At 37.8% G+C, this 23,594-nt stretch overlaps 1 protein-coding gene across 1 annotated transcript in view; it reads right to left on the minus strand.

Annotated features, from left to right (window-relative positions):
• Positions 1 to 8,605: 8,605 nt before the first annotated feature.
• LOC145661839 (uncharacterized) overlaps positions 8,606 to 23,594 on the minus strand; it is a 32,702-nt gene continuing 17,713 nt past the window's right edge. Inside the window, exons 2-3 of the mRNA XM_081727178.1 lie at positions 21,560 to 21,940; positions 8,606 to 9,745 (exon numbers count right to left, since the gene is read on the minus strand). Of these exons, the coding sequence (XP_081583304.1) occupies positions 8,942 to 9,745; positions 21,560 to 21,940 (1,185 nt within the window). The 3' untranslated portion in view covers positions 8,606 to 8,941. The remainder of the gene's footprint in view (positions 9,746 to 21,559; positions 21,941 to 23,594) is intronic.

Raw genomic sequence — 23,594 nt, forward strand, 5'->3', positions numbered from 1 at the left:
TGGAATCCACGAATGTTTAAGTATACAATAGCCTGGTCCAGGTGTTGAATGAGTTCCGCAGTCACTTTTGCCACATTTGTTCTATAGTCGTTAGTGGCAATCCTCTTCAATGCTCTAGGATCGCTTTCACTGAAACTTTCCTTCCGTCCACTATTATTCTTCATAAACGTTATTTGCAGACTGTTGTTACTTTGAACACTGGTCCTCGCAACACACGTAACAACCTAGTCACGTTACATACACGCACCAATTAACTGCACACTCACAATTTTGCCTTTTTGAAAATCACAGATGTCTCCCATCATCACCTGACACTTAAAACATACACTTCTGTTCTACACCACCTGATGTATCACAGAATAATCACCTAAGCCCACCATGTGTAGCACTGAATCATACAGGCAGGGTACTGTTTCCTCAGTATTACCACCTCCCAATTTAATATGTTGCAAACAGTCCAGTCCAATCAATATATATATATATATATATATATCCCCATTGTGAATATTTACTTTAAACGTATATTTTATTTCAGATTTTCAAACAAATTTATTTCTTATCATGGGTTTTAGGTTAAATGGGTATTGCAAATAATTCGTAAAATGCTTAGGAATAATTCTATTGATATTGCCTCTAATTTTATTGATTTTGTTAGAGAATAGATGTCAGGAAACAGGTTGGCCTGTCTTGTTTAACATGTGGTAATATGCAATAAGTTAAAATTACAGAAAGATTTCATTCCAAAATTTTAAAATTAGTGCAACAATCGAATTGGAGATGGCATTCGTGACTTTTTAGTTTACAAAAATATCTCCTGTGTCTCTGCTAAACACCGTTTCCTGGTCTTTTCCGCTAATCACGATTCCCGCTCGAACACTTTCCCGCCATTCTCAGTCAGCTGTTGTTGCGGAAGCAGAGCATTGGAAGTATGGACTGAAGGTTTAGTGTACTGTTGTTCGATTCTGAATTTCACAGTGCTGTAGAAGTGTATTTGTGTAATTTAATATTAATTTCACTCGAAATTATCAGTGTTTACATCATGGGAAAGGCGAAATACCTCTCTCTTTGGAAGCAAGGAAAAATTTTAGCATGGGATTCGGAAGGGATATCTAACAGGGAAATTGCTAGAAGGATACTCATTGATCATAAAACAGTTGATAACGTTTTGAAAGGTCAGGCAGAAACCGGAATGTCAAGTTTAAGGTATAGATGTGGGCGTAAAAAGAAGACAAACGACCGACTCTGTAGGACAATCAAAAGGATTGCTAAGCAAGATAGGAAATTAATTTCCAGGCAGATTGCTGTTAAGATAAGTGAGGAAGTAGGGGGAGTTAGTTTCACATCAAACAGTGCTCCGACGGCTTTCTGAATGAACATTAAGAAGAAAAGTCCTGTAAGGAAGCCACTTTTGTCACGCAAACACATTACGGACAGGAAGCGATTTGTAGAAATGTTTGAAAACTGGACAGCCGAAGATTGGAAGAAAGTAATTTTCTCAGATGAGAAGAAATTTAGTGTTTTTGGGAACGACAGCGGTGTGAAATTGTGGATGGAGCCTGGAGAGAAGTTGCAGAAAGAATGCATCAAAGAAATAAAAAAAGTTTAGTGTTATGTTGTGGGGAGCGATGTGTTCTAAGGGAGTGGGAAGATTGAAAGTGTGCGTTGGTTCAATTGATGGTTTGAAATACTGTGGGATACTAAAAAAGGAACTCTTATACACAGCCAGGGACCATTTCAGTGGAGTTAACTTGGGACCATTCATTTTCCAAGACGATAATCCTGTGTGGCATTGCTCGAAGATTGTTAACAAATGTGTGTCTGATCTTGGTATCCAGAGATTGTGGTGGAGTGCAAATTCACTGGACCTAAATCCTATTGAAAATTTGTGGGCCATTATGTCGTCTAAACTAAGCAAATATTGAATTACAAATAAAAGGGAACTAATTGAAAAAAATCTTCATGTGTGGTATCATGAAATCGAGACAGGCACTTGTGACAATCTTGTTGCGTCAATGTCGAAACGGGTACAGGCACTGAAACAAGCTAAAGGTCATCACACAAAATACTGAAATCGATGTCAGATGTGTAAAAAAGTTTGAAAATATGTTGTAAAATAAATTGTGAAACACGTCATGCACAATCATGTTCAAATAGTCTCTCATTATACAGGGTGCGGCACGTAAAACCGGCCCGTGGTAATATTCTGGTATATTGTGTTTTTGGCAACACTTAAATAATCTACCTTCCTACCAAGAGATGGTGTGTCGAGGTCGGGTCGACTTACGTGACCTGCAGCAGTCACGTGCAGCCGCAGCCAGTGAAACTTGTCGAAACCAGTTGAGAAAAAGGCCTCGTGTTAAGCCGGGTGAGTGTCAGTGTGTGATAATGCAGTATTCGATACCCGAGCGTGTTGCCATTGTTGAAGGGTTCATTCTCACTGGATCTTTTGTGAAGAATGGGTTCATTCTCACTGGATCTTTGTGGATTCGGGAGAAATTTCCAGGACGTTTTGTGCCAGCAAAAAGCACCATTCAGGAATTGATTGAAAAATGGCGGCGTACAGGATCGGTTCAAAATGCTCCCAGGAACAGACGACCATCTGTCTGCACACCTGAATTAAAGATGCAGGTGGAGGAGATAATGACAAGAAGTCCTCGAAAGTCAACCAGGAGATTAAGTCAACAGGTTTATGCGAGTGAGAGAAGTTGCAGACGTGTTTTAAGGGGACTGAAGTTAAAACCGTACCGGATAAGTGTTGTGCAAGAACTGAAGGAGCCTGACCTGCAGAAGAGGGTGCATTTCTGTTCATGGCTGTTGAGCAATGTTGCCAGTGGTTTCTTGGATCCACTAATGCTCATCATGAGTGACGAGGCGTGGTTCCACCTGTCTGGGTACGTAAATTCCCAAAACAACCGGTATTGGTCGACAGAAAATCCACACGCAATCCACCAGGTCCCTTGCATGATGAGAAGATTGGTGTTTGGTGTGCCATTTCCGCCACACATGTTATTGGGCCCATATTCTTTGAGACGACAGTGAACAGTGACGTGTATATGGGAATCCTGGAGGAGTTTTATACACACTTGACCGAAGAGGAGCGTCAGTTATGTTACTTTCAGCAGGACGGTGCAACGTGCCACACATCAGCTGCATCATTGTCCCTTGTACATGAGATGTTTACAGCAGAGAGGACAATCAGCAAAGGCTTGTGGCCTCCTCAGTCACCAGACTTGACCACGTGTGACTTTTACTTATGGGGACTGTTAAAGGGAAGAGTATACGAAACAAATCCACACACAATTGAAGAATTCAAGACCAGGAGCCAGGATGTCACCAATAGCATTACAACACAAGAACTGACAAGGGTATATATGAATCTCCTCAATCGTGCTCACATGTGTGTTGAAGTGGGCGGAGGACACTTTCAGCACCTGCTGTGAAGGTGAGTAGTCATATTCAATACATTACATTTCAGTTTATGTGTTCACTTTACGGGCCGGTTTTACGTGCCGCACCCTGTAGTAGCAAAACTTGTTTTTCAGCAAAACATTCAAGTGGGGATTTTTTTTTGTTTTGTTTTGTTTTTAGACCGGACTGTAAGTGTTTCCATTATTTTGAAAATTTGTATAACACACCCGATGCATTGTTTAAGTACACAAAAATGAAAATAACGATTCCTTAAAAGAATTCAGAATAGCGACGAATCACTCACGATGCACTCAACAAGGAGCGTCTACAAGCAGTACATAACGAGGAAATCAAGGGACTATTGATACCGTAACGAGAAAACATGTGAGGTTCCAAAAGAAGTATTCATTTACAGTGCAGAAAGCGTTCACACACATCTCTTCCAGCTTGTTATAAATTGGGAGGATGAGTCCCATAGAAGTTGAATACGGCTGAGAAAACGGCAAGAGCAAATCAAATGCCTGTGTTTCTTTGTTGGCTCATCAGTGGAAGAAGCCATTTTTGAAATAATGCTGATGTGTGATGAGAAATCGCTTCTTTATGTTATTCCATAGCCGTCATTGATTGGCAGCATATAAATCTATTCTCAAGTAACCAAAATTACGATTAACTCTTAAACTGTACTTTTTCTTTAACACTTATACTGTCCAAAGATGAGACCTATCAATCGATGAGATGCATGATATCGAGCTGAACAAAAGGGCATGCTTGAGGATAGATTCTAATCAGTAGTTTTCGAGAAAAACATATTTTTATGGTGCTGAAGAGTTTGTCGTTTGCTGCCATTTCGATAGTTTTGATTCTGCTGGAACAGATTATTTATTTCCTTATGTCATAGCAGATTGTATCTATATTATTATTTGTCTTCTAACGGTGACACTCATTCTACAGTACACTCTCTGCAATCTAACCGTGTTATTTCAGTCTATCCATCAGTAAACCATCGTTTTGCAGTGGAAACTTTGCCAGCGTGGAAGAGCCATGATGCAATTTGGTGGCCATATTAGTGAGAGTCTACAACCTTTCTGTAATCCGACACAAGCCGCTCTGGTATTCGCGGAATCAGTGACAGCCTACTGTACTTGTAATAATAATAATCTCTTTCAATAGGTTTCTTCTATTCACGTTTCTTATTACGAAATGCTTCTCTGCTTTCGGAAAACCATCCTTTTCCTTTTCTGTTCATCATGGAACGAGAATTCGTCCATAATTTAGATCGTGAATGCAGAGACAAGGAAGTTTTTTTTTTTTTTTTTTTAACATTATTATTTGAGCCATGTCAAAAAAAAAAAAAAAAAAACTTTCGGAAAGACAAGTACAGAAGGCTGTTTCAGCTTTATGGTAGTGAATTACAGACCCGTGCCCTAGGGCGTAAAACCCCGTTTCAACCAGCAATCATGTTCGATGTAAGAGCCCCGTTGGTGAACGATTGGACGACATCGTAGTTTCCACTGAAGGAGACCTCTATTGAGCACTGCCTGATCCAATTTCGCCCACTCCTTCTTGCACACTTTCCAAAGGCCACCAAGTGTGGTCGGACGACGCTTATTGATGTTCCGTTTGAGGAGGCCGAACGCACAGAAGTCCATAGGGGATGTATCTGGTGACTAACGGGTATGTCTCGAAATGGAATAGCTTTTACACCTGTCTCCTATTCCATACATGTCATGTAGGCCACCGTTCGTTTGGCAGTATGGCTGTTGGCCTTGTTCTGATGGATGAACACTCTGTCAGTGTCAGTGACGTGGCGTGACAATTTGACGATTGTTACCGGTTGCTGATACTATAAGTAACTCTTGTTTCTCAATATCAAAAAATCTAGTACTCACTTTTTCTTTCAGCGTATCAACCATTTCAAACTATAGGCATTGGCAAAGTGGTCAAATTCCACTTCATTTACTCTTGACCTTTTAGAACAATGTGGCTCTTCATGTTCTTTCATTTTTTACTAAATATAATTGAAACTATCTCTCAATGATCTTACATATTCTTCAAAGTCATCTATTTTCTTTCTGCAGTAACCTACATCATGAACTTTCTTTTGTAAGATATTGAACAAGATTTCTTATCTTGATGCTATAACAGCAAACAGTTCAAGTAAAAAAAATTGAAGTCAAAACTTTGAAAGGTTTGATAAAATTTTGCTACACAAACTCTGGTTTGAGAATCCTATTCGTCGGTTTTATCCATTATGGATTTAAAGACTCCTAACAGTTCATCTTTAAAGCTATACAGCACATCATTTACCCTACTTCTATAGTTCCATACCTTGTGTTTGAGACTATTGGGATACTTTTGTTGACTACATAATCCAGAGTATTTGTTCTTTTTGAAGACTTCGAGGAAGAAGAAGCAAGTCCCAACACAATTTAAAAAAAAAAAAAACATACCCTTTTCCAGTAGCGTAACTTGAAGCTTCAGTGCCCTCGCAACCTTTAGTTATGCGCAGTAGTTTCTATATATTTTGCGCCCCTGGAGCTCGTGCGCCTTCCCCCTGCCGCGAGGATTGCGGGGGTGCTATTTACGCCTATGCCCTTTTGTATAATCAACGGACTTTTCTAAAACTAAATTAAGTCTATGGGCTTAAGAATGAAAATATAATTAACAAGAGGCTGCAGTTCCCTACCTCACCAACCATAACTGGAGTTTCATCGTATGTTTGAGCAACACGTTTTCCGTATTGAAAATTAGTTAGACAGTCAAACTGCGGCACGATGAAGACTATTGCACATGCACAGTTCTTTTTCAACACATCAAACTGCATCAAAATCCAAATTCATCTAGTAGGCTAGCGGCTAGAGTTGGAAATTTGTTGCATCGAAAGTTTTCTATACTAAATTAAAAACAAATATTTTCAACTTAATTAGCATAAATCCTAAATAATAATAATTACTCGAATTGGAAGGAGCGCGGGCAACATCTCTACTTCTCTCTAATTATCATTACTACTCCCCTTGCTCTTGAAACAGTTCCCATATAGCACAATGTGCTTCATCAATAGGCATTTCTGTATATTTAATGACACTTCAGGGACTGACAATATCTTTGCTCCTTCAGGCATGAGACAACCATTTAAATTTATATACTGTTTAAACAGAAATAAAATCTCAATTTTAAAAAAAAATAATGCCCATAAGCTCAAATTAACATTCAATGAGAAACTTTATTTTGAATCATATCTATATTAAATTTTTGTTAGAATATCCTATGGAATATATTCTTCTTGATCTTTGTATTATTCAAATATAAAGATAACGTATTAACATACAAAAGTCGTGTAAAAAATGATACATTGACATATAAATAATGCATTGGAACATCAGTTTCACAGTAGCACGTGTTAAATGCTATTAGTATGAAAAACCTGCTACTTATATTTGTACGAAATTGTATGCTGTTAAGACTATGAAATAATCTTATGAATACTGAAATTAAAGCCAAGTTTCTACAGTATCCTTAGAATGGGGAAGCAAACGAAACAGTATCGTAGAATTACCGCCCGCTCGATCCTTTACAGCGAGAGGAGAGCGAATAGAGACTAAGCGGGCAGTGAGTAGAATATACATGTTGATGATATTCTAGATTCTCCTTGTTTTCACAAGGAACGTTCCAATTTTTTCCTGTTCCACTCAGCCGAACGGTAACATAAGGGCTATTCCGAAAGTCCAAATACGAGCGCGCAGGATGCTTCTGGCTGGTACGCTAAAAGGTGCTTCTGGAGTGAACGAACGCTATCGGAGTTCGCGTTACCTCTGAAATCTGCGGTATCAACAACAGTATCCTTCTATTTGGTGCTGGCATGTCGCATTCGTTCACAGTGCAAATGAAGCATATGCCATCCAAACTTTTTTTTTAAAAAAAAGGAAGAAAGAAAGAAAAGAAAAAGAAAAATGTAAACATCTTCCCATATCGATAATGAAATTTGAAGATATATGAAAACAACGAAAAACTGTAATATTTTTACCGTTACCGCCGGTAACAGCGGTAATACGCACTACACGTCCCTGGTCAGTGTCATTGCCATTGCCATACAAAGTCGGGGCATGTTAGCGATAGATTGGTTCCAGTACATGCTCGATATAATACGCTGCATTCACCGTGACATTTGATGACACCCGGTGTATCGTAAGCTTTCCTTTTGCACAGAAACCCGTCACTACCATAAATCCCTTTGGAAAACTCTCCTTGCAGGAGGGAACCCACTGTGCATAATCGGTTCCATCACTGCGGCGTAGGAAATTGCACGCATCTGCTGGGATCCTGTCAAATAGACCCATGCTTCATCTAAGGTGATTACATAACGCCATTTGTCACTTGTCAGGTAACCTTCATACAGCCTTTTGCATGCCACCCGCCGTTCTGCGATGTGCGTTGGCTTCAGAACATGAACCCGCCGCTTGTGTGCACTTCTGAGTCCCAAATTGTCGCGTATGATTCGGTGTACAGTTGCAATTGACCGTCCAACGCGCCTCGCTATGTCACAGTGGGTGGGTGGATTCTCCTGGGTCACAAACCGGTGGACCTTGGCAATGACATCTTGACTGCGTTGTGAAGCTGGTTGCTTCTTTTGCCCCTTTTGACGACGTATGGCAATGGTTTGCTCTGGGTTTGCATTGCGATGGATGGCTACATTAATTCCCTTATCAGATACACTGTAAAACTTTTCTTCTTGCACTGTGTTGTTATTCGGCTACAGTTGTAGCCTATATCAGAAAGTGCTACGATGTAGCCCTCCCAATAAGGGTCGATTTTCGGCGGCATTCTGCTCACAGACGTCTCTCCTCTGCACGGCTTGTACACAAGTGTCTGCCAACTCCGTACTGCGTGCGACACGTTGCTGACGCGAAACTAGTGCCTCTGATGGCGACTGCAAATTGCTACCATAAGGATGAAACAGCCTTCTGTAGATTCACAATGACAAAAATAAGTTTATTTGTCGTCCAATCACCCTGCAAAAATAAGAATATGTAAAAATCTTTGTGAAGCTCCAGTCCTTCATTTAACGTCTGGTAACTGAAAGCAATACGATTACTTGCGATATTATTCTCTGATGTAAAATTCCTTGTATTTTTCTGTATTTCTAACTTTGCCTGAAAGTCTGGTTTCCAAATCGATGTTCATAGGGCGGCATATGCATATCAAATACTCTCCACAAATTGTTACTGGGTTTCTTGTAGTTTTATTTAAATTTCCGTGTGTTTCTGACAACAGAAAGCAAGTGTTAAAAACTACGTTCTAACAATAACAATTTTACATTTTCCCCACTCACTTTTTGATCTGTCAAGGGCCCCACAAAAATTTTCATGGAAATAAATCTAATTAACATTAAAAGTCATCATGTATCTCTTTAGCAGAGCTATAATTCAAGTTTTAAAGTCTACACATGTATAATTCTTTCATATAAATGGAAAGTATACATGTTTCATAAGCAAGGATTGAACGCCATATATAAAATATAATACAACCACAAAAATTATTCTCTCAGTTTATCATTATTCGAATGGCGTTTCTTATGACTAACCATACTTGATTTTGATCGAAAACCCTTTCCACACACAACACATGTATACGGACGTTCTCCAGTGTGTATTCGCTTATGAACAGTCAATGATATCCGTTGGGTAAATCTTCCACCGCATACGTCACAATAAAAAGGCTTTTCGCCAGTATGCGTGCGCTTATGAACGGCCAACAAAACTTTCGTTCCAAAGGGTTTATTACAAGTATCACAAATAAAGGGTTTCTCTCCAGTGTGGCGACGGTAGTGTGCTTGCAACGATTCTTTACTTGTCACTGCTTTGCCACACGTTTCACACACAAAATCTTTTCTTCCACTATGACGCTTCAAGTGAGATTCCAACTTATACTTCGTTGGAAAACTTTTGTCACATTTATCACAATGATAATACTCTTCAATCGGTCGATGAACTCGTGAATGGCATCTTAAGCTCATTATACTAGGATATTTAGCACCGCATGTCTCACAAATATACGGTTTAGCTCCCGTGTGAAGGTTAAGATGATCCAACAAATTATTTTTACCTATGAATCCTTTCCCGCAGTACTCACAGAACACATCATATTGTTTCTTATGTCTGTTCTGATGACGCTTAAAACAATAGATGTAACTAAATTCCTTATTACAAATTTCACAATGAATTTTTTTCTCTTCATGAATTTTTTTATGCATATAGAATGAATGTTTCTTAATATAAGTTTTCCCACATATTTCACACTTATAAATTTCAGTTTTAATGCTTTCAATTTTAGCTGGATTCTTAAGGGCATACACGACGTTCAAGATTTTCGTAAAATAATGGGAAAATATTTCTGATTTTTATTGGAAGACTGATAATGATGATATTTATATCGTTCCTAAATATTTTTTCCGAAGATTAATTAATTAATTATGACATAATTAACCATTAATTAGCGATAAGCTATTCCTACTTTTCAACTAAATTAATAAAGCAAGAACAGTGAAACTAAAATATATTACTCCCTACACTTTCTCTAAGAGATCTAATAACTTTACAAAGTTTTGTTCTTGTTTACTTAACTTTTATGTGACTTTCTTTGAAGAAGTGCGCAACTCAATTGTAACAATTCTTTGCAAAACAACGCGCTCCAAAGTAACACTCTTTTTTCACTTTCCGTTACATTAAGTAGTGGATATGTTTATGAATTAGTATATATAGTTCTATAGCCTGAGTGTTGTCCTTTCTTTTGCAATAATTATTTACTTTTAAAATTGTACGTATTTCGAGAAAAGTAGGAATTTATTACAACATTCGATAATTTTGAATTTCCCGTCGTACGGTGGCGCCGCCATGTGAACTGTAGCCATACTTCATCCATAAGCGTAGAAAGCATCAGTGTTACTAACCACTTGCTGCTCTTTTCTATTGTGAAGCTGGTGCGTGATTTTCTATCAGTGATAATGGCTAGTAAGAAACGACCACTGTCAAAGACGAGAAAAAGAAATAAGCAATCTAAAGCACGTCGTCTAGCGTGGAAAATACGAAAACTTGAATGTGATAATGAACCGGTAAATGCCGTTACAGAGAATTTGGAAGATACTCCACTACAGGGAGACAATAGCCTTCGGACAGACCAAGACATCGGTGAAGAACCTACGAGCTCTTCTAGAAGTTTTCAACAGGAAGATAGTTTTAATATGAGGTAAGGATGTTTACTTAATAGTTTATATATTTTCTACACAAGAAAAGAAGAGTAGAATTATGTTTCTTTCAAAAACTAATAATAATAATAATTAAAATTAATAATAATAATATGCTTATTATATTACTGAGAACAGCTATGTAGTAAAATTACAGCACTACGTTTTACATATCGTATGTAGACAGTGGTGTGTTCACACCGGACTTGGATATCTGTTTGAGAACTATATCCTATCAAGATAGTAACTTTGTATAGGAACAAATTAAATGTGATTAATACAAGGACTGTCACAGAATACTTTTGTACGTACAAAGGAGTTATTACGTAATCAGGTTAGGGGAGAGGGCGGATCTGCGATATGATTATTTTTTGTTACAAGGGGAGGGGAGCAACGACTCCCGAAGAAAATTTTCTGGAGGGGTATAGTTGGAGCTGGTAGAATGGGGGAAAATGCAATCACGGGTCCCAATGCTCGATCTATACATTATACATTTCCGTGAGTCAGGGGAGGACCGTGCCCCCGTTCCCCCTTAGGGCGCCCATGGAGGGGAGGTATAAGAGCAGATTAAAAAATCAAAATAAATAATTTTAAAATTTAAATTTCGGATTGTTATTATTAACTTATAGACATTTCACTTTGTGTCTTTATGATAAAATTGGAAAAGTTTCTTATTCTCATATTGAGTTCTTTTTTCTCCACAGTACCGAAGCCGAACCATTCTATGTTATCAAGCCTGAAAAGAATTATGTCTCTTCTGTAGCTCTGTGCTAAAAGGAGTATTATAACCAATAAAATGGTGAAATATGTTTCACATAATTTTAAACAAGAAATATGTATATAGCCGCACACATTCTGTTCTTTATACTTTTTCTTCTTTTAGACATTTGTGTTAAATTGTAATGAAGAGTAATATTGTGCTTTATATATTGTAAAATATTTCCAATATAGGGTCTATAGGAAAACTAATTTTTATATTTCAGGCATGCGTTGTTGGACAAGCGACGAAGCAACTGTTATTTGTTGGAGTGAGGAACAAATATTGTTCATTGTGCGCTTCAGCTGAATCTAAGAAAAAACAGCCAAGCAAACACAAATGCTACAAAAATTGGTCTTCATCTTCCTCGTCAATGGAAGCTGACATTATAGTTGAAGCTTTCCAAAGGAGCGAAGAAATGCATGGCATTCGTTATAAGAAATTCATTGCGGATGGGGACTCAAGTGTTCATGCAAGAATTATTGAAAGAGTTCCGTACGGGCGCTATGTAACCAAAGTAGAGTGCGCCAATCATTGTGTCAGGAATTACACGAGTACCCTGCACAAACTTCGCTCTCAAACTAGTTTTTCCCCTGAAAGTAGAGCAATCTTGAGGAATAAAATTCCTCGTTTAACGGCAGCTGCTCGAGGAGCCATCACCTACAACGCCAAAAATAACCATACTGTTGAAGAACTCCGTGATGATTTAAAAAATGGTCCATCGCATGTTTTTGGAAGGCACGAGAAATGTAAAGAATATTTCTGTAAAAATGAGAAAGAAGACATTGATATGTTGCCTGTTCTCGAAGCATCTGGTCTGTATTACCATATCATGGCAGCGGTGCAGCAATTAGTGCGCAAAGCTGATAGATTGGTGCCAAACGAAACTACTAATAGAGCCGAACTGTTTATGAGCTTACTGTGCAAGTTCAATGCAGGAAAGAGATTGAATTTAACAAAAAGAGGTTCATTTCAACGCAGGTGCTATATTGCTGGACTAGCTTACCAAAAAAATGCCATGTGTCATTACAGTCCATGGAAATCTGCAACAAAAAAGAGTCCTGGGACGTACTTCCAAAAATTCATGAAGAAGAGAAAAGCCACTAGAGACCGGCAGTGTAAATCCACATCACAGAGAGTTAGAAGAAAACTGGAGTTACAGCCGGAGAATAACAAAGACTATGGGCCAAATGCAGAGAAGCCACCAATGTCACCGCCATCTCTTCATACGGCATGCGAAGGGGAACTCTCTTCATTTACAGTGTAAGTACCGGTAATCCATTACTACGTCTGTTATTAGTAGTTGTAGTAGTAGGAGTATCAACACTGCTTTGTTTGAGTACAAATTAATTTCCTGAAATTGCCTTGCTTCAGGACACGTAAGAACGCAGTTCTCTTTCAAGTTGTAGCGTTTTTTTTAAAAATGCCCATTATTCACCTGCAGCAGATAATAATAATAATAATAATAATAATAATAATAATAATAATAATAATAGAAATATTTATGTGATCTGCAATTTCCCTGCGAAAAGAAATAGCCAAAATATCATGATAACTGATGACAGGTTGGGCGGCCTCTAGGATCGATCCCAGGATCCTCGGATACCACACTCGCGTTCTGCCGCTGACCTCCATCCCTCAGATATGTATATATTTGATATCTGCTTTGTTTTGGCCGCCAATACTGTATAATTCTGGGTTTTCGTTCAAGCAACAGGAGGTAGTCCAGATTACTTCATATCATGTTGAATTCTTTCCTTTTCAAGAAGATAAAAGAAAAAATAGACTACGAGGTTTGTTGCTAATCGTTTTCATTCAAATTTAGCCAGGTTTCATTGGGTTTTACTAGGATTTATTCAGGGCTTATTTTTCTTGTTTCTATTTATTTATTTATTTATTTATTTATTTATTTATTTGTGCATTTACGAGAGTGGCGGCGACCCCTCAGAGGGAATTTCGAACAAAAGACAAAGGCCTTCCTTCCAGAACCGACCCTTCCTTCCTGTATTTTCCTTTCTCAAATTATGCAGATTTTCAGTGTTATACTTTGTACACAAGGTCTACTTGTGTGTGCGAATAAAACTCTTTTCATTGTATTTTAGATTACTGTCGAGGAGAGAGCAGCAATAGAATCTTCATCCAGAGGACAGCATGGAAATTTGATATATGAGCAACATCGGCGTAACAGACTCACTGCCTCGATGTTTGGAAAAGTGATGAAGCGAAAAGATAGTACGCCATGCCACGCACTTGTAAAGCAAATACTTTACAAAAAAAAAAAAAAAAAAAAAAAAAAAAAAAAAAAAAAAAAAAAAAAAAATTGGACGACAGCTATTGAATATGGCAAAAATAACGAAGATGTGGCTCTTCAGAGGCTTGCATATGAAAAGGGATGGACAATAGAAAAAGGAGGACTAATTATTGATCTCCAACTTGGTTTCTTGGGAGCAAGTCCTGATGGTAAGTTTTCTGACTTCTTGCAATTATTTTTATATGATGATAAACATGCAGCGGCCCTAATCTGATCTTACAATCCTTTGCAAATACTGTAGCCGTTTATTGTTCATGATTTGTCTTTCCTATTAATGCATTTCATATTGTTTACTTTATACGTTTACTTAATGCATATTTTTTATACTTTATGCGTGTAAGCTACTTTCCCAGACGTAGTGGGAACAGTGTTGAATTCAGGCATCTTCCTCGGGAGGGCACATACTTTGCCATATATATCTAGTGGTTACCGTCTCTGACTGCTGGTCGTGGGGTCCCAGGTTCGATTCCTGGCTCTGCCAAAGCGAGATGGTCTAGAACGGTGCCCACCCAGAATCGTGATGCAACTGGGGAGCTACTGTGTATAAAAGACAGTGACGAACAGGGTTGAGAGCTTCAGCTCTCCTGTTGTAACACTTCTGGTAAGCTTGTGAAAACATCCTCATTTCCTTTCTGAAAATTTCCAGATTAATTCGTGCCAGCCACTAGAGAAAAACAGTCATACTTGCAGTAGGGACCTCATCTTGGCTTTACTACGCACTACTGACCAGGGCAGAAGGAGCCTCACTTTGTGGAGATCCCTGGTTTATATATGCATTATCCACGTGACATGTCTCTTGTGGCCAGTTCCTATCTAAATGGTTTTGTTTCTTTTCCCTTACTCTTTTCATGAACTTAGGTTATAGATAGTTATTGCCTGATTTTGCAACAGTACATTTTTCTCTTATAGATTATACCGTATAGACCAAATATGGATACCTTTTACATAATAATATAGACTTTACATAAAGTTTTCTAGTTAACTTTTCCTCCTATATCAAACATTAATTTAACATATTTATACAAAACAATATATTGGAAAGCTTGTTGTTAGACAATGTTATGCCCCTTCCGTTCTCCACAAACCACGACCAACACTAGGTTCGCGGTAGTTTTTTTTTTCTTTCTTTTTGTGGCCGTCATATTTGTGAATCAGTAAGTCATATACTCATGATGTTCGGCGCTTTTCATGGCATACGAATAGGCCTATACCTGAAGTTGCCCAGAAAATATTTTCTCTCTCACCGTGGCTCGACAGGAAGCACTCGCTTGTCAGACAACTTTTCGTTCAGCGCAACGAATTCTTTCACCGCTGTCCGTCTTCCTTCACGGGATTACGCTTCATATCAATGCATATAGCTCCAAAACTTGTGTTGGTGGGGGGTGGGAGTGGGGGTTAGGAGGAGGGCAACGAAAAACCGCAAGATACGACAGAGGTAACTCCAAACTGCCGATATATTTGGTTGTGGTAATTATAATATCGTGTGAGGGCGAGGATGTCCTAGAGAGGATGGGCATTTCTTTACATTCTTATCAAAGCCTATTCAGCCGTTCTACTGTACTAGGGGAAAGTAAGTAATTAGAAATTAAATGTTCACAAAACTTGTTCAATCAGCTACTTTTATAACTGCGAAAGTGCTGCTTGTAACACATACATGATTTACAATTCGTATGAATCTGTGCTTAATCCTTTATCCTATTCTTGTATTCTTCAGGTTTCATTGTAGAAGAGAATGCCCTAGTGGAGGTAAAATGTCTTCCTTCCCTTAGAGGCAAAAATATGGAAGAAGAAATAAGACGGAGGAAAGGTTTGTTCCTAGAGATCTCCGGTGAGGGTAGCTTGAGGCTAAAACGGAACAGTGATTGTTATTACCAGATCCAAGGACAGTTAAACATTTCAGAGATCAGTAAGTGTTACCTCGTTGTCTATATTGATGAGGCCACACCATTGCACTTGAGGTTGTGGAGAGAAATGGAGATTTGTGGAGCAATGTAATGGTTCCAAAATTGTCAAGATTTTTTAAGGAATGCATGTTGCCAGAGATTGTTGACCCCATGGTACCACGCAACATGCATTGCAGAGACCCAGAATACATTACGAACGCTCAACATGCATTACATGAAAGAAAAGAATGTGGGAAAAGATAATTTTCAGTACTTCCTGTTATATATATATATATATATATATATATATATATATATATATATATATATATATATATATATATATATAAGCAGTCGCGGACAGCCGACTAGGAGTGGTCCTCCAGCTTGGGGGTTTGGGTAAGGCTAACAACCTTATCCTGTATTTAAAAAAAAAACAAAAAAAAAAAACACTTGTTCAGAAATATTCACAAAAGCCTCGGACAGGGACTGATAATTTGCCACGACCTCAGCAAAAGAAAATGGACATGAGATTTGGAACATGGAATACTAGGAGTCTTTATAGGGCAGGCGCGTTAAAATCCGTTACGAGTGAGTTAGAGAAATACAGGATGGACGTAGTAGGAGTTCAGGAAGTTAGGTGGGAAAGAAATGGATCTGTGAATTCCGGAAATTTTACGTTCTTTTACGGGGAAGGAAATAAAAATCACCAGTTAGGAACAGGGTTTTTCGTTCATAAACGTATACTACCAGCAATTGGGTTGAGTTTGTTACTGACAGACTTTCTTTCATTACTCTTAAGTGATATTGTTTTAAATGGTGGTGTGATATTGTTTTAAATGTACATGTCCCAACTGAAGATAAGGATGACGATATAAAAGACAGTTTTTACGAAGTGGAACGGATATTTGACCAACTCCCGCGGTACCATGTGAAAATTCTATTAGGGGTTTTCAATGCGAAGATAGAACGAGAGGATATTTTCAAACCGATTATAAGGAACGAAAGTCAGCATAAGGAAAGTAATGACAACGGTGTTAGACTCGTGAACTTTGCAACATCCAAAAATCTAATCGTGAAGAGTACATTGTTAGGGTCGTCAAGTCTAGGAGGCTTAGGTGGGCAGGTCATGTAGCTAGAATGGAAGAAAGTAGAAACGCTTTCAAAGTCTTGAATGGAAGACCAATCGGAAATCGATATATATAACTCTCTGGCCTATGGAACCCAGAGGTTCAACGCCGCGTTCACAAAAGCTCTCTACTGACTTATATCCAGTATAGCTAACTGCATCCAGTTTCTACTTTGTATTCCTATCTCTGCGAGATCCATCTTAACATTGTCCTCCCATTTGCGCCTAGGTCTTCCTAATGGTCGTTTTCCAATTGGTCTTACCATTCAAGACTTTGAAAGCGTTTCTATATATACGAGGGTCACTACGAAAGTTTTGAGATGTGAAATAACTTAATACTTAAAATCAATTTAACACTTACATTTTCTCAAAGTATTCACCATTACACTGTACACACTTTTGCATCCTCGAAAACCATTTGTGGAAGCAGTGTTGCCAGTCTTTTTCTTCAAGTGTTGAAAGTACATTCTCGTAAGCCACTACAGCTTCTTCAGGGCTGCAAAATCTCTTCCCACGCATGCTATCTTTGATCCTGGGGAACAGAAAAAAATCACACGGGGTTAGGACAGGGTTATACGGCGGATGAGTCATAAGTTTGACCTCCGTAGATTCTAAAAACTGAATTGTGATGTTGGCCGTGTGTGCGGACGCGTTGTCATGATGAAGCAGGATCCCACGCAATCCAGTTCTTGGTCGCCGTTCCCGAAGCTCTGGAACACTTTTGTTCGGCAGTGGTGTACCACTGAGCAGTAACAGTCCTTTGGTCATCAAGTGGAACAGTTGCAACATGACCAAATTTGGAGAAGAAAGTTGCGACCATCTTCTTCCCCACACTTCGCGATCGCTTCACTTTCGTGGGTGGATTTTCGTCTGGAAAGATCCAAACTGTAGACTGGCGTTTATTTTCAGGGTCAAATTGATAGATCCAAGTCTCATCACCAGTAACAATGTCAGAGATGGTCGAGAATTCCCTCCATCAAATCTTGCAAGCATTTCTTCACACCATTCCACACGCATGCGCTTCTGCTGTTCAGTGAAAGTGTGAGGCACCCAACGAGATGAAACCTTCCTGAGCCAAAGATGATCATGAAGAATTTTTGTTACTGCTGGCGATCCAATGTTCACTGTAGATTCAATGTCCTTGAAAGTTGCTCGAGGATTTTCTCGAATCATTTGTTCCACAGCGGCAATGTTTTCATCTGACACAGCTATTGCCGGACGTCCAGCTCTCTCTTCATCTTTAAGCGATGTCTGGCCTCTTCTGAATTCACGAAACCATCGAAAAATTGTAGCACGGGAAGGAGCGAGGTCCCCAAATGCCCCCTGCAAACGGTCAAGGCTTTGTGTCTCGTTCAAACCACTTTTGAAATCGTAAAGGATCATTGCCCGAAAATGTTCCATTTCGAGCTCTATTCTAGACAGCCGAATACTGCTCATATTAACAAACAAGTGAAGGCAATTCGGCCACGCCGATAAGCGAGGCAAGTTGAAACTTTCTTCGCTTCTTCACTCTGGATACCACTACCGAACGCAATTGTTGGAATTTTAAATACTGTACCACAACAATGCGTATCTCAAAACTTTCGTAGTAACCCTCGTATATATATATATATATATATATATATATATATATATATATATATATATATATATATATATATATATATATATAGAGAGAGAGAGAGAGAGGGGGGGGGGAACTTGAATAAAACGGAAATTCCCCCCGGACCACCCCCTGAAATCATGACTGCATAGGAGAAACCGGGGTATTCTCGAACACTGAGGTAATGCCGAACACCCAGGTTTACACCGAAGGAAACTTGTAAGAAAACAGACGATTTTGCTGCATGCTAGCGGAGGGACCTGGACAAGTGTAGCATACATTTGATGGCAATCAATTGAGTGGATTACCAGGAAGATGTTTTGTTGTGTTTGTCGATTCACCTATGAAATTGATTCAACAATCTGCGCAACGTAACTTGGCTCTTCTCTTATCTATATTATTACAGATAAGGCTATATATTTCCTTATATTTGAGCATTAGTTTTTTGTAATCTTACTAGCCAGTATGCAGTCAATAATTAGTTTCAATTTTAACAATAAATTGACGCCTCATGGGGAAACGACAGACAGAATGTTCACCATTACCTGGAGTGTTCGGGATTGCCCAATGATGTGAAATAAATTATGAAAAAATTTTAATTAGTTTTTCCTTATTGAAATGTAAGTAATAAGTTAATGAAATTGGTTTGGGAAATACATCGTGTCTTGGTATTGAGCGTTATTAGCTTTGTTAATTAGAATAGTTTGCTATATTTATTATTTTTAGAATGATTACTTCATTATTTCATAGTCAGTAATCCGATTTTACATATCTGATCTTTCATTATAGGCTGCAATTTTTTCTGTGTGTGTGATTCACAGAGTGTTTTACAAATTTATTTAGCCTAGTAGCATTCATTAGCAGTTAGCTAATTTTGTTCAGCCTATTAACCGCGTTTCAACACTGGACTAATAAAGAATACTGTCTTTGGGAGAAAACATAAATGCGTATATATGTGATTTCTACAGTTCAAAATAATGTTTTCATTTTAATGAATATTTTCCTTAATGTACCGTTATTTCTGAATTTATTTCATAAGATTGCATTTGTTTGGCCTATTATGTATTAACTTTCATGTGTAATAATTTCAAAGATAATGAGGTCTGGACTCGTTTCTCATTAATTTGAGTTATGTTTGTAATTATAATTCCTATTAAAGATTTAAATACTAAATTACAGTATAATTTTAATGTATTTTAATGCATTTCCCTTCTTTCGTAAAGGAAAGTTTAAAGTAAACAGTATGTTCTGGATTACCCCGACCACTGGGGCAATCCCGAACATAGGAACATTTTTCAAACATCTCACTAATTTATTGAAAAATGTTACTTTTGACTTTCCTCTGCATTTTAGTAGAAAGGAAAAGCTCCAAGCTTTCTATACACAAGAAATGTTAATGTTTTATCTCTAAAAATAAAGGAGTTATTTATAATCAAAGCTTAAGTGTTCGTGAATACCCCGGTCTCCCCTACATACATCCCCTGTAACTCCCGTAGAGCTGACTGGGGTGTCTTACCCCCACAGTGTTTGGGTATTATATATATATATATATATATATATAGAGAGAGAGAGAGAGAGAGAGAGAGAAAATATGCTTTACGAATCCCCCCTTCACGAGTTTCTGGCTACGCCTCTGGACCTTTCATGCATTTCGGTCCTTCGCTATTCTTGTCATCTTGACGTAAGTATTGCACTAGTGTTGCACACGAGACGAACCGAGACAGGATTTTCCTGACAAAATTCGAGTCGAGACACGGCTCTTCCAATAGAGAAATATACATTTTTCGAGTGGAGACATCACTTTTACATCACATTTTCAAGACGAGACAGCCACAAATCTTGTCTCGTGCGTATACTTATATTGCACATTTAGGCAGTAGCGGCGTAAGGGTAGGGCGAGCGGTGCGACGGTAGGTAAAAAATAATTACTAAGGAACCTTGTTAGCATGAGCCGTACAAGGGCCGTCAAGGTTTATAATCCATACCTTCCCTAAAAGTAAACGCAATTAATTGTCAATCAATATTACACCAAATAACGGATAAAACAACAAATATCTGTCTAATAAAGCTAAAGAGTGCTGGATTTCCGTATAAGCTAAACAAGCTATGAGCTTCGGGTCTCACTCCCTTGGATATAGGTGAAAAATAAAGTAAACGCTTCATACTCTTGGGGGACCTAAGAAAAAGACTGAATGCAGGTAATATATATATATATATATATATATATATATATATATATATATATATATATATATATATATATATATATATATATATACACGTTTCACTTCTTGGAGCTCCCAAGAAATTTAAAGGAAAAATGTACTCGTATGTGGATTAAAATATGAATAAAATAAAAGTTCACTCTATTCAATAACCTAAGAGAAATTTATAGGAAAAAGCTGAGTGTAGATTAAGATATATATATATAAAAGAAAGTCAAAGTATATTGTGTTGTTTACATTCTACGGTCTTATGATGCAAGTAATGGGGATCCGTCTGCTAACCTGCTTCCTAAAATATCACTGTTTATTTATTCCTTTTTTTTTATTTATTCATATATCAGTTCAATAGAAGGGTAGAAAAAAGGATCAACGTACATAATGCTTTATTAGGGTACTAGCATTCTTTGCTAGCTAAAAGCTCTTTAGTGCAGACGCTATAGTCGCTGATTCACTTGTTTTCCTTTTTTTTTTTTTTTTTTTTTTGTCCTTTACAAGTCGAATTTTCGATATTTATCAGACACTATGCATCGAAGAAAGACTTTTATAATGGAAAAGAATTCTGAAGTCACCACCATTCTCTGAACAGGACACAGCATGCTGGACTCACTCACTCTCCTCCTCGTTAGGGCGGTGGCACAGGAACATTACAAGAGTCATAAGTTTGTAACAATTCGCATGCCATTCGTATACTTTTACCGCACAGTCTTCCTATTCTTCACCACATGCTTTGAAACCAGAAACCGGTTCCGGTTCTCCTTCCCAACAACGGGAGAGGGAGTGGGAAAACAAATTACTTTGAAATAGATGTTGTTTCAGAAATCCGCATGTGTTATTGATCAACACTCGACCGTGTTGGTGCAAAGATGTCAAGATTGCAACGCTTAAATTTTCACTCCTAAGGCATTTTGAAAAACTTTTCAAAAACGCCACAGAGTGCGCGGTCAGTCCGCGATGGCATTGCCCTCTTTAGAGAGCGCCACAAAGTTCGTGTTCCTGGAAAAACTTTAAGTAGTTTGTTTGAGATGAAATATTGTTTATACTTTGGGTAATTCTCGAAATGCATTTTCAAAACATGAGAATCCATTTTCTCTTTAGACTTAAAACATTCAGGACAAAATGGACATCCGTACGGGGATTCTCCTGTATGAATACGCTCATGAACTTGGCAGCAATATTTACTTTTGTACTTTTTTCCACAAAAACGGCATGCAAAGATGCTGGCACTGCTTGGTAAGGCTTGCATTTCTATCGGTTTTGTAAGTGTACTTCGTTTGCTTTCTTGAGTTGCAATACTAAAAGGGTTATTCATTTTCTTCGCTGATATCCAAATTCTCGACTGTGTCTCTTGGTTGGTTATGATCCTATAAAAGAAAATACAGAAATTACGGACGGTTTACTAGGCAATATTTCTAACTGTATACGAACCATATGGAAGTCGAATTGATACCCGAATAGAGTTCACATGTGAACCCAAAAGTAGTTCTTCCAGAAGGCAATTTCAGTATATCATACATTTTAAAAATAGACTTAAGTGAGTCTAATTTTCCCATTCATGTTTTCTACTCTACATAACATCAGTACATACGAAACTATATTGGAATAACTACTTCATGGCTTAAGTTATCTAAATATTTAACGCCGCAGAGACAAAACCTCACCAAACCGCCGCTGAGAATTCTTCTGCCAACCAAGTACTTCCTGAAAATTTTACGTTATATTGTCCTGTCTACTTGGTCCATCCAAAGGTCTTTATATGAAAACTCTATGCACCTCACAGTATTACAGTAGGCTTATGTGACTGATTGCTGCCAGTATGTTTTAATGTCTGTTTTTTATTTTCCTTGTATGATTTGCTATAGCATTTCGGACACACAAACATACTTTCCTTAAAATCAGGATATCTGATTTTAAGAAATTGAATAGCACTTGGTTTTTTAACCCGCTTTGCACTTTTTTGTTGTATTCTATTCGCACATCATCCACAAAATATTTTCTTGTTCATGTTTATATACTGTAGCTACAACTCAAAACACCTTTCACCTTGAACGTTGTACACAAAATAGGTCTAGACGATTGTGACCATTTTCAATATTTTGCATCACACACACATCTCTACAGCTTCGCACAAAGTTACTACTGTGTTTTCTGTTCTCCTATAATCACTGAATGGACCCTCTTCCTCTAACAAATGCATACTCCGTGCGATCAAATACGGTTTCGTTTGATCTTAACAGGAAACTTTATGCTACATGACGTCAGCGTAGCAACTACCTACTGATACGCATTTTCTTTTTTTTTCTTTTTTTTTTATTCTTTCCTTTTAATACTACGAGGGCAATCGTGATACACTTTGTTACTTATGTGCTGTTACATGCTTAGTATATCACATAAATAAGAAAGTTTATCAAGGCTGTGCTCATAGTTTAACAAGCACTGGATTAAAGAAAAATCAGAGATTTTTCGCAAAAAACTTCCAACTACTCGAGTTTGGGCCTAAAATAAATGTGCATATGGATATCATGAAACAAATATTTATGGCATCGTTACGTAGGTATGTTCTATATTTAACACGGATAGTTAGCATTGTAGTGGTACTCATTTCAGTTTTTATTGAGATTTTTCAGATAGAGAGAGGGAAAAAAAACAACTTATGAACTCTCATCTTTTTGTCTTTAACCTTAAGAGATTCCGAGATATAGACATCACCTCATAATAACTGTAATCCCATTCCTTTTCCTCCCACACCCATTTATTCCCTTCTAGGTCAAATATATAAAAACTGAAACACGTCTTATTACTTTAAGTGAGAAGTCTAACTATCAAATTTCATGTCTCTAACCTTAAGAGATTCTGAAATATAGACATCTTAAAATAATTTAATAACCCACCCCTTTTCTTCCATTCTAGGTCAAATATCAAAAAATCCTGAAACACTTATTATTTTAAATGAAAAGTTCATACACCAAATTTTATGTCTCAGGATTCAGGATTTCGGAGATATAGGCATTTGTATATAACATCCCCCACACCTTACATCC

The sequence above is a fragment of the Thermobia domestica genome, chromosome 10 (genome assembly GCF_964235325.1).
Source record: "Thermobia domestica chromosome 10, izTheDome1.hap1.1, whole genome shotgun sequence".
Lineage (NCBI taxonomy): Eukaryota > Metazoa > Arthropoda > Insecta > Zygentoma > Lepismatidae > Thermobia > Thermobia domestica.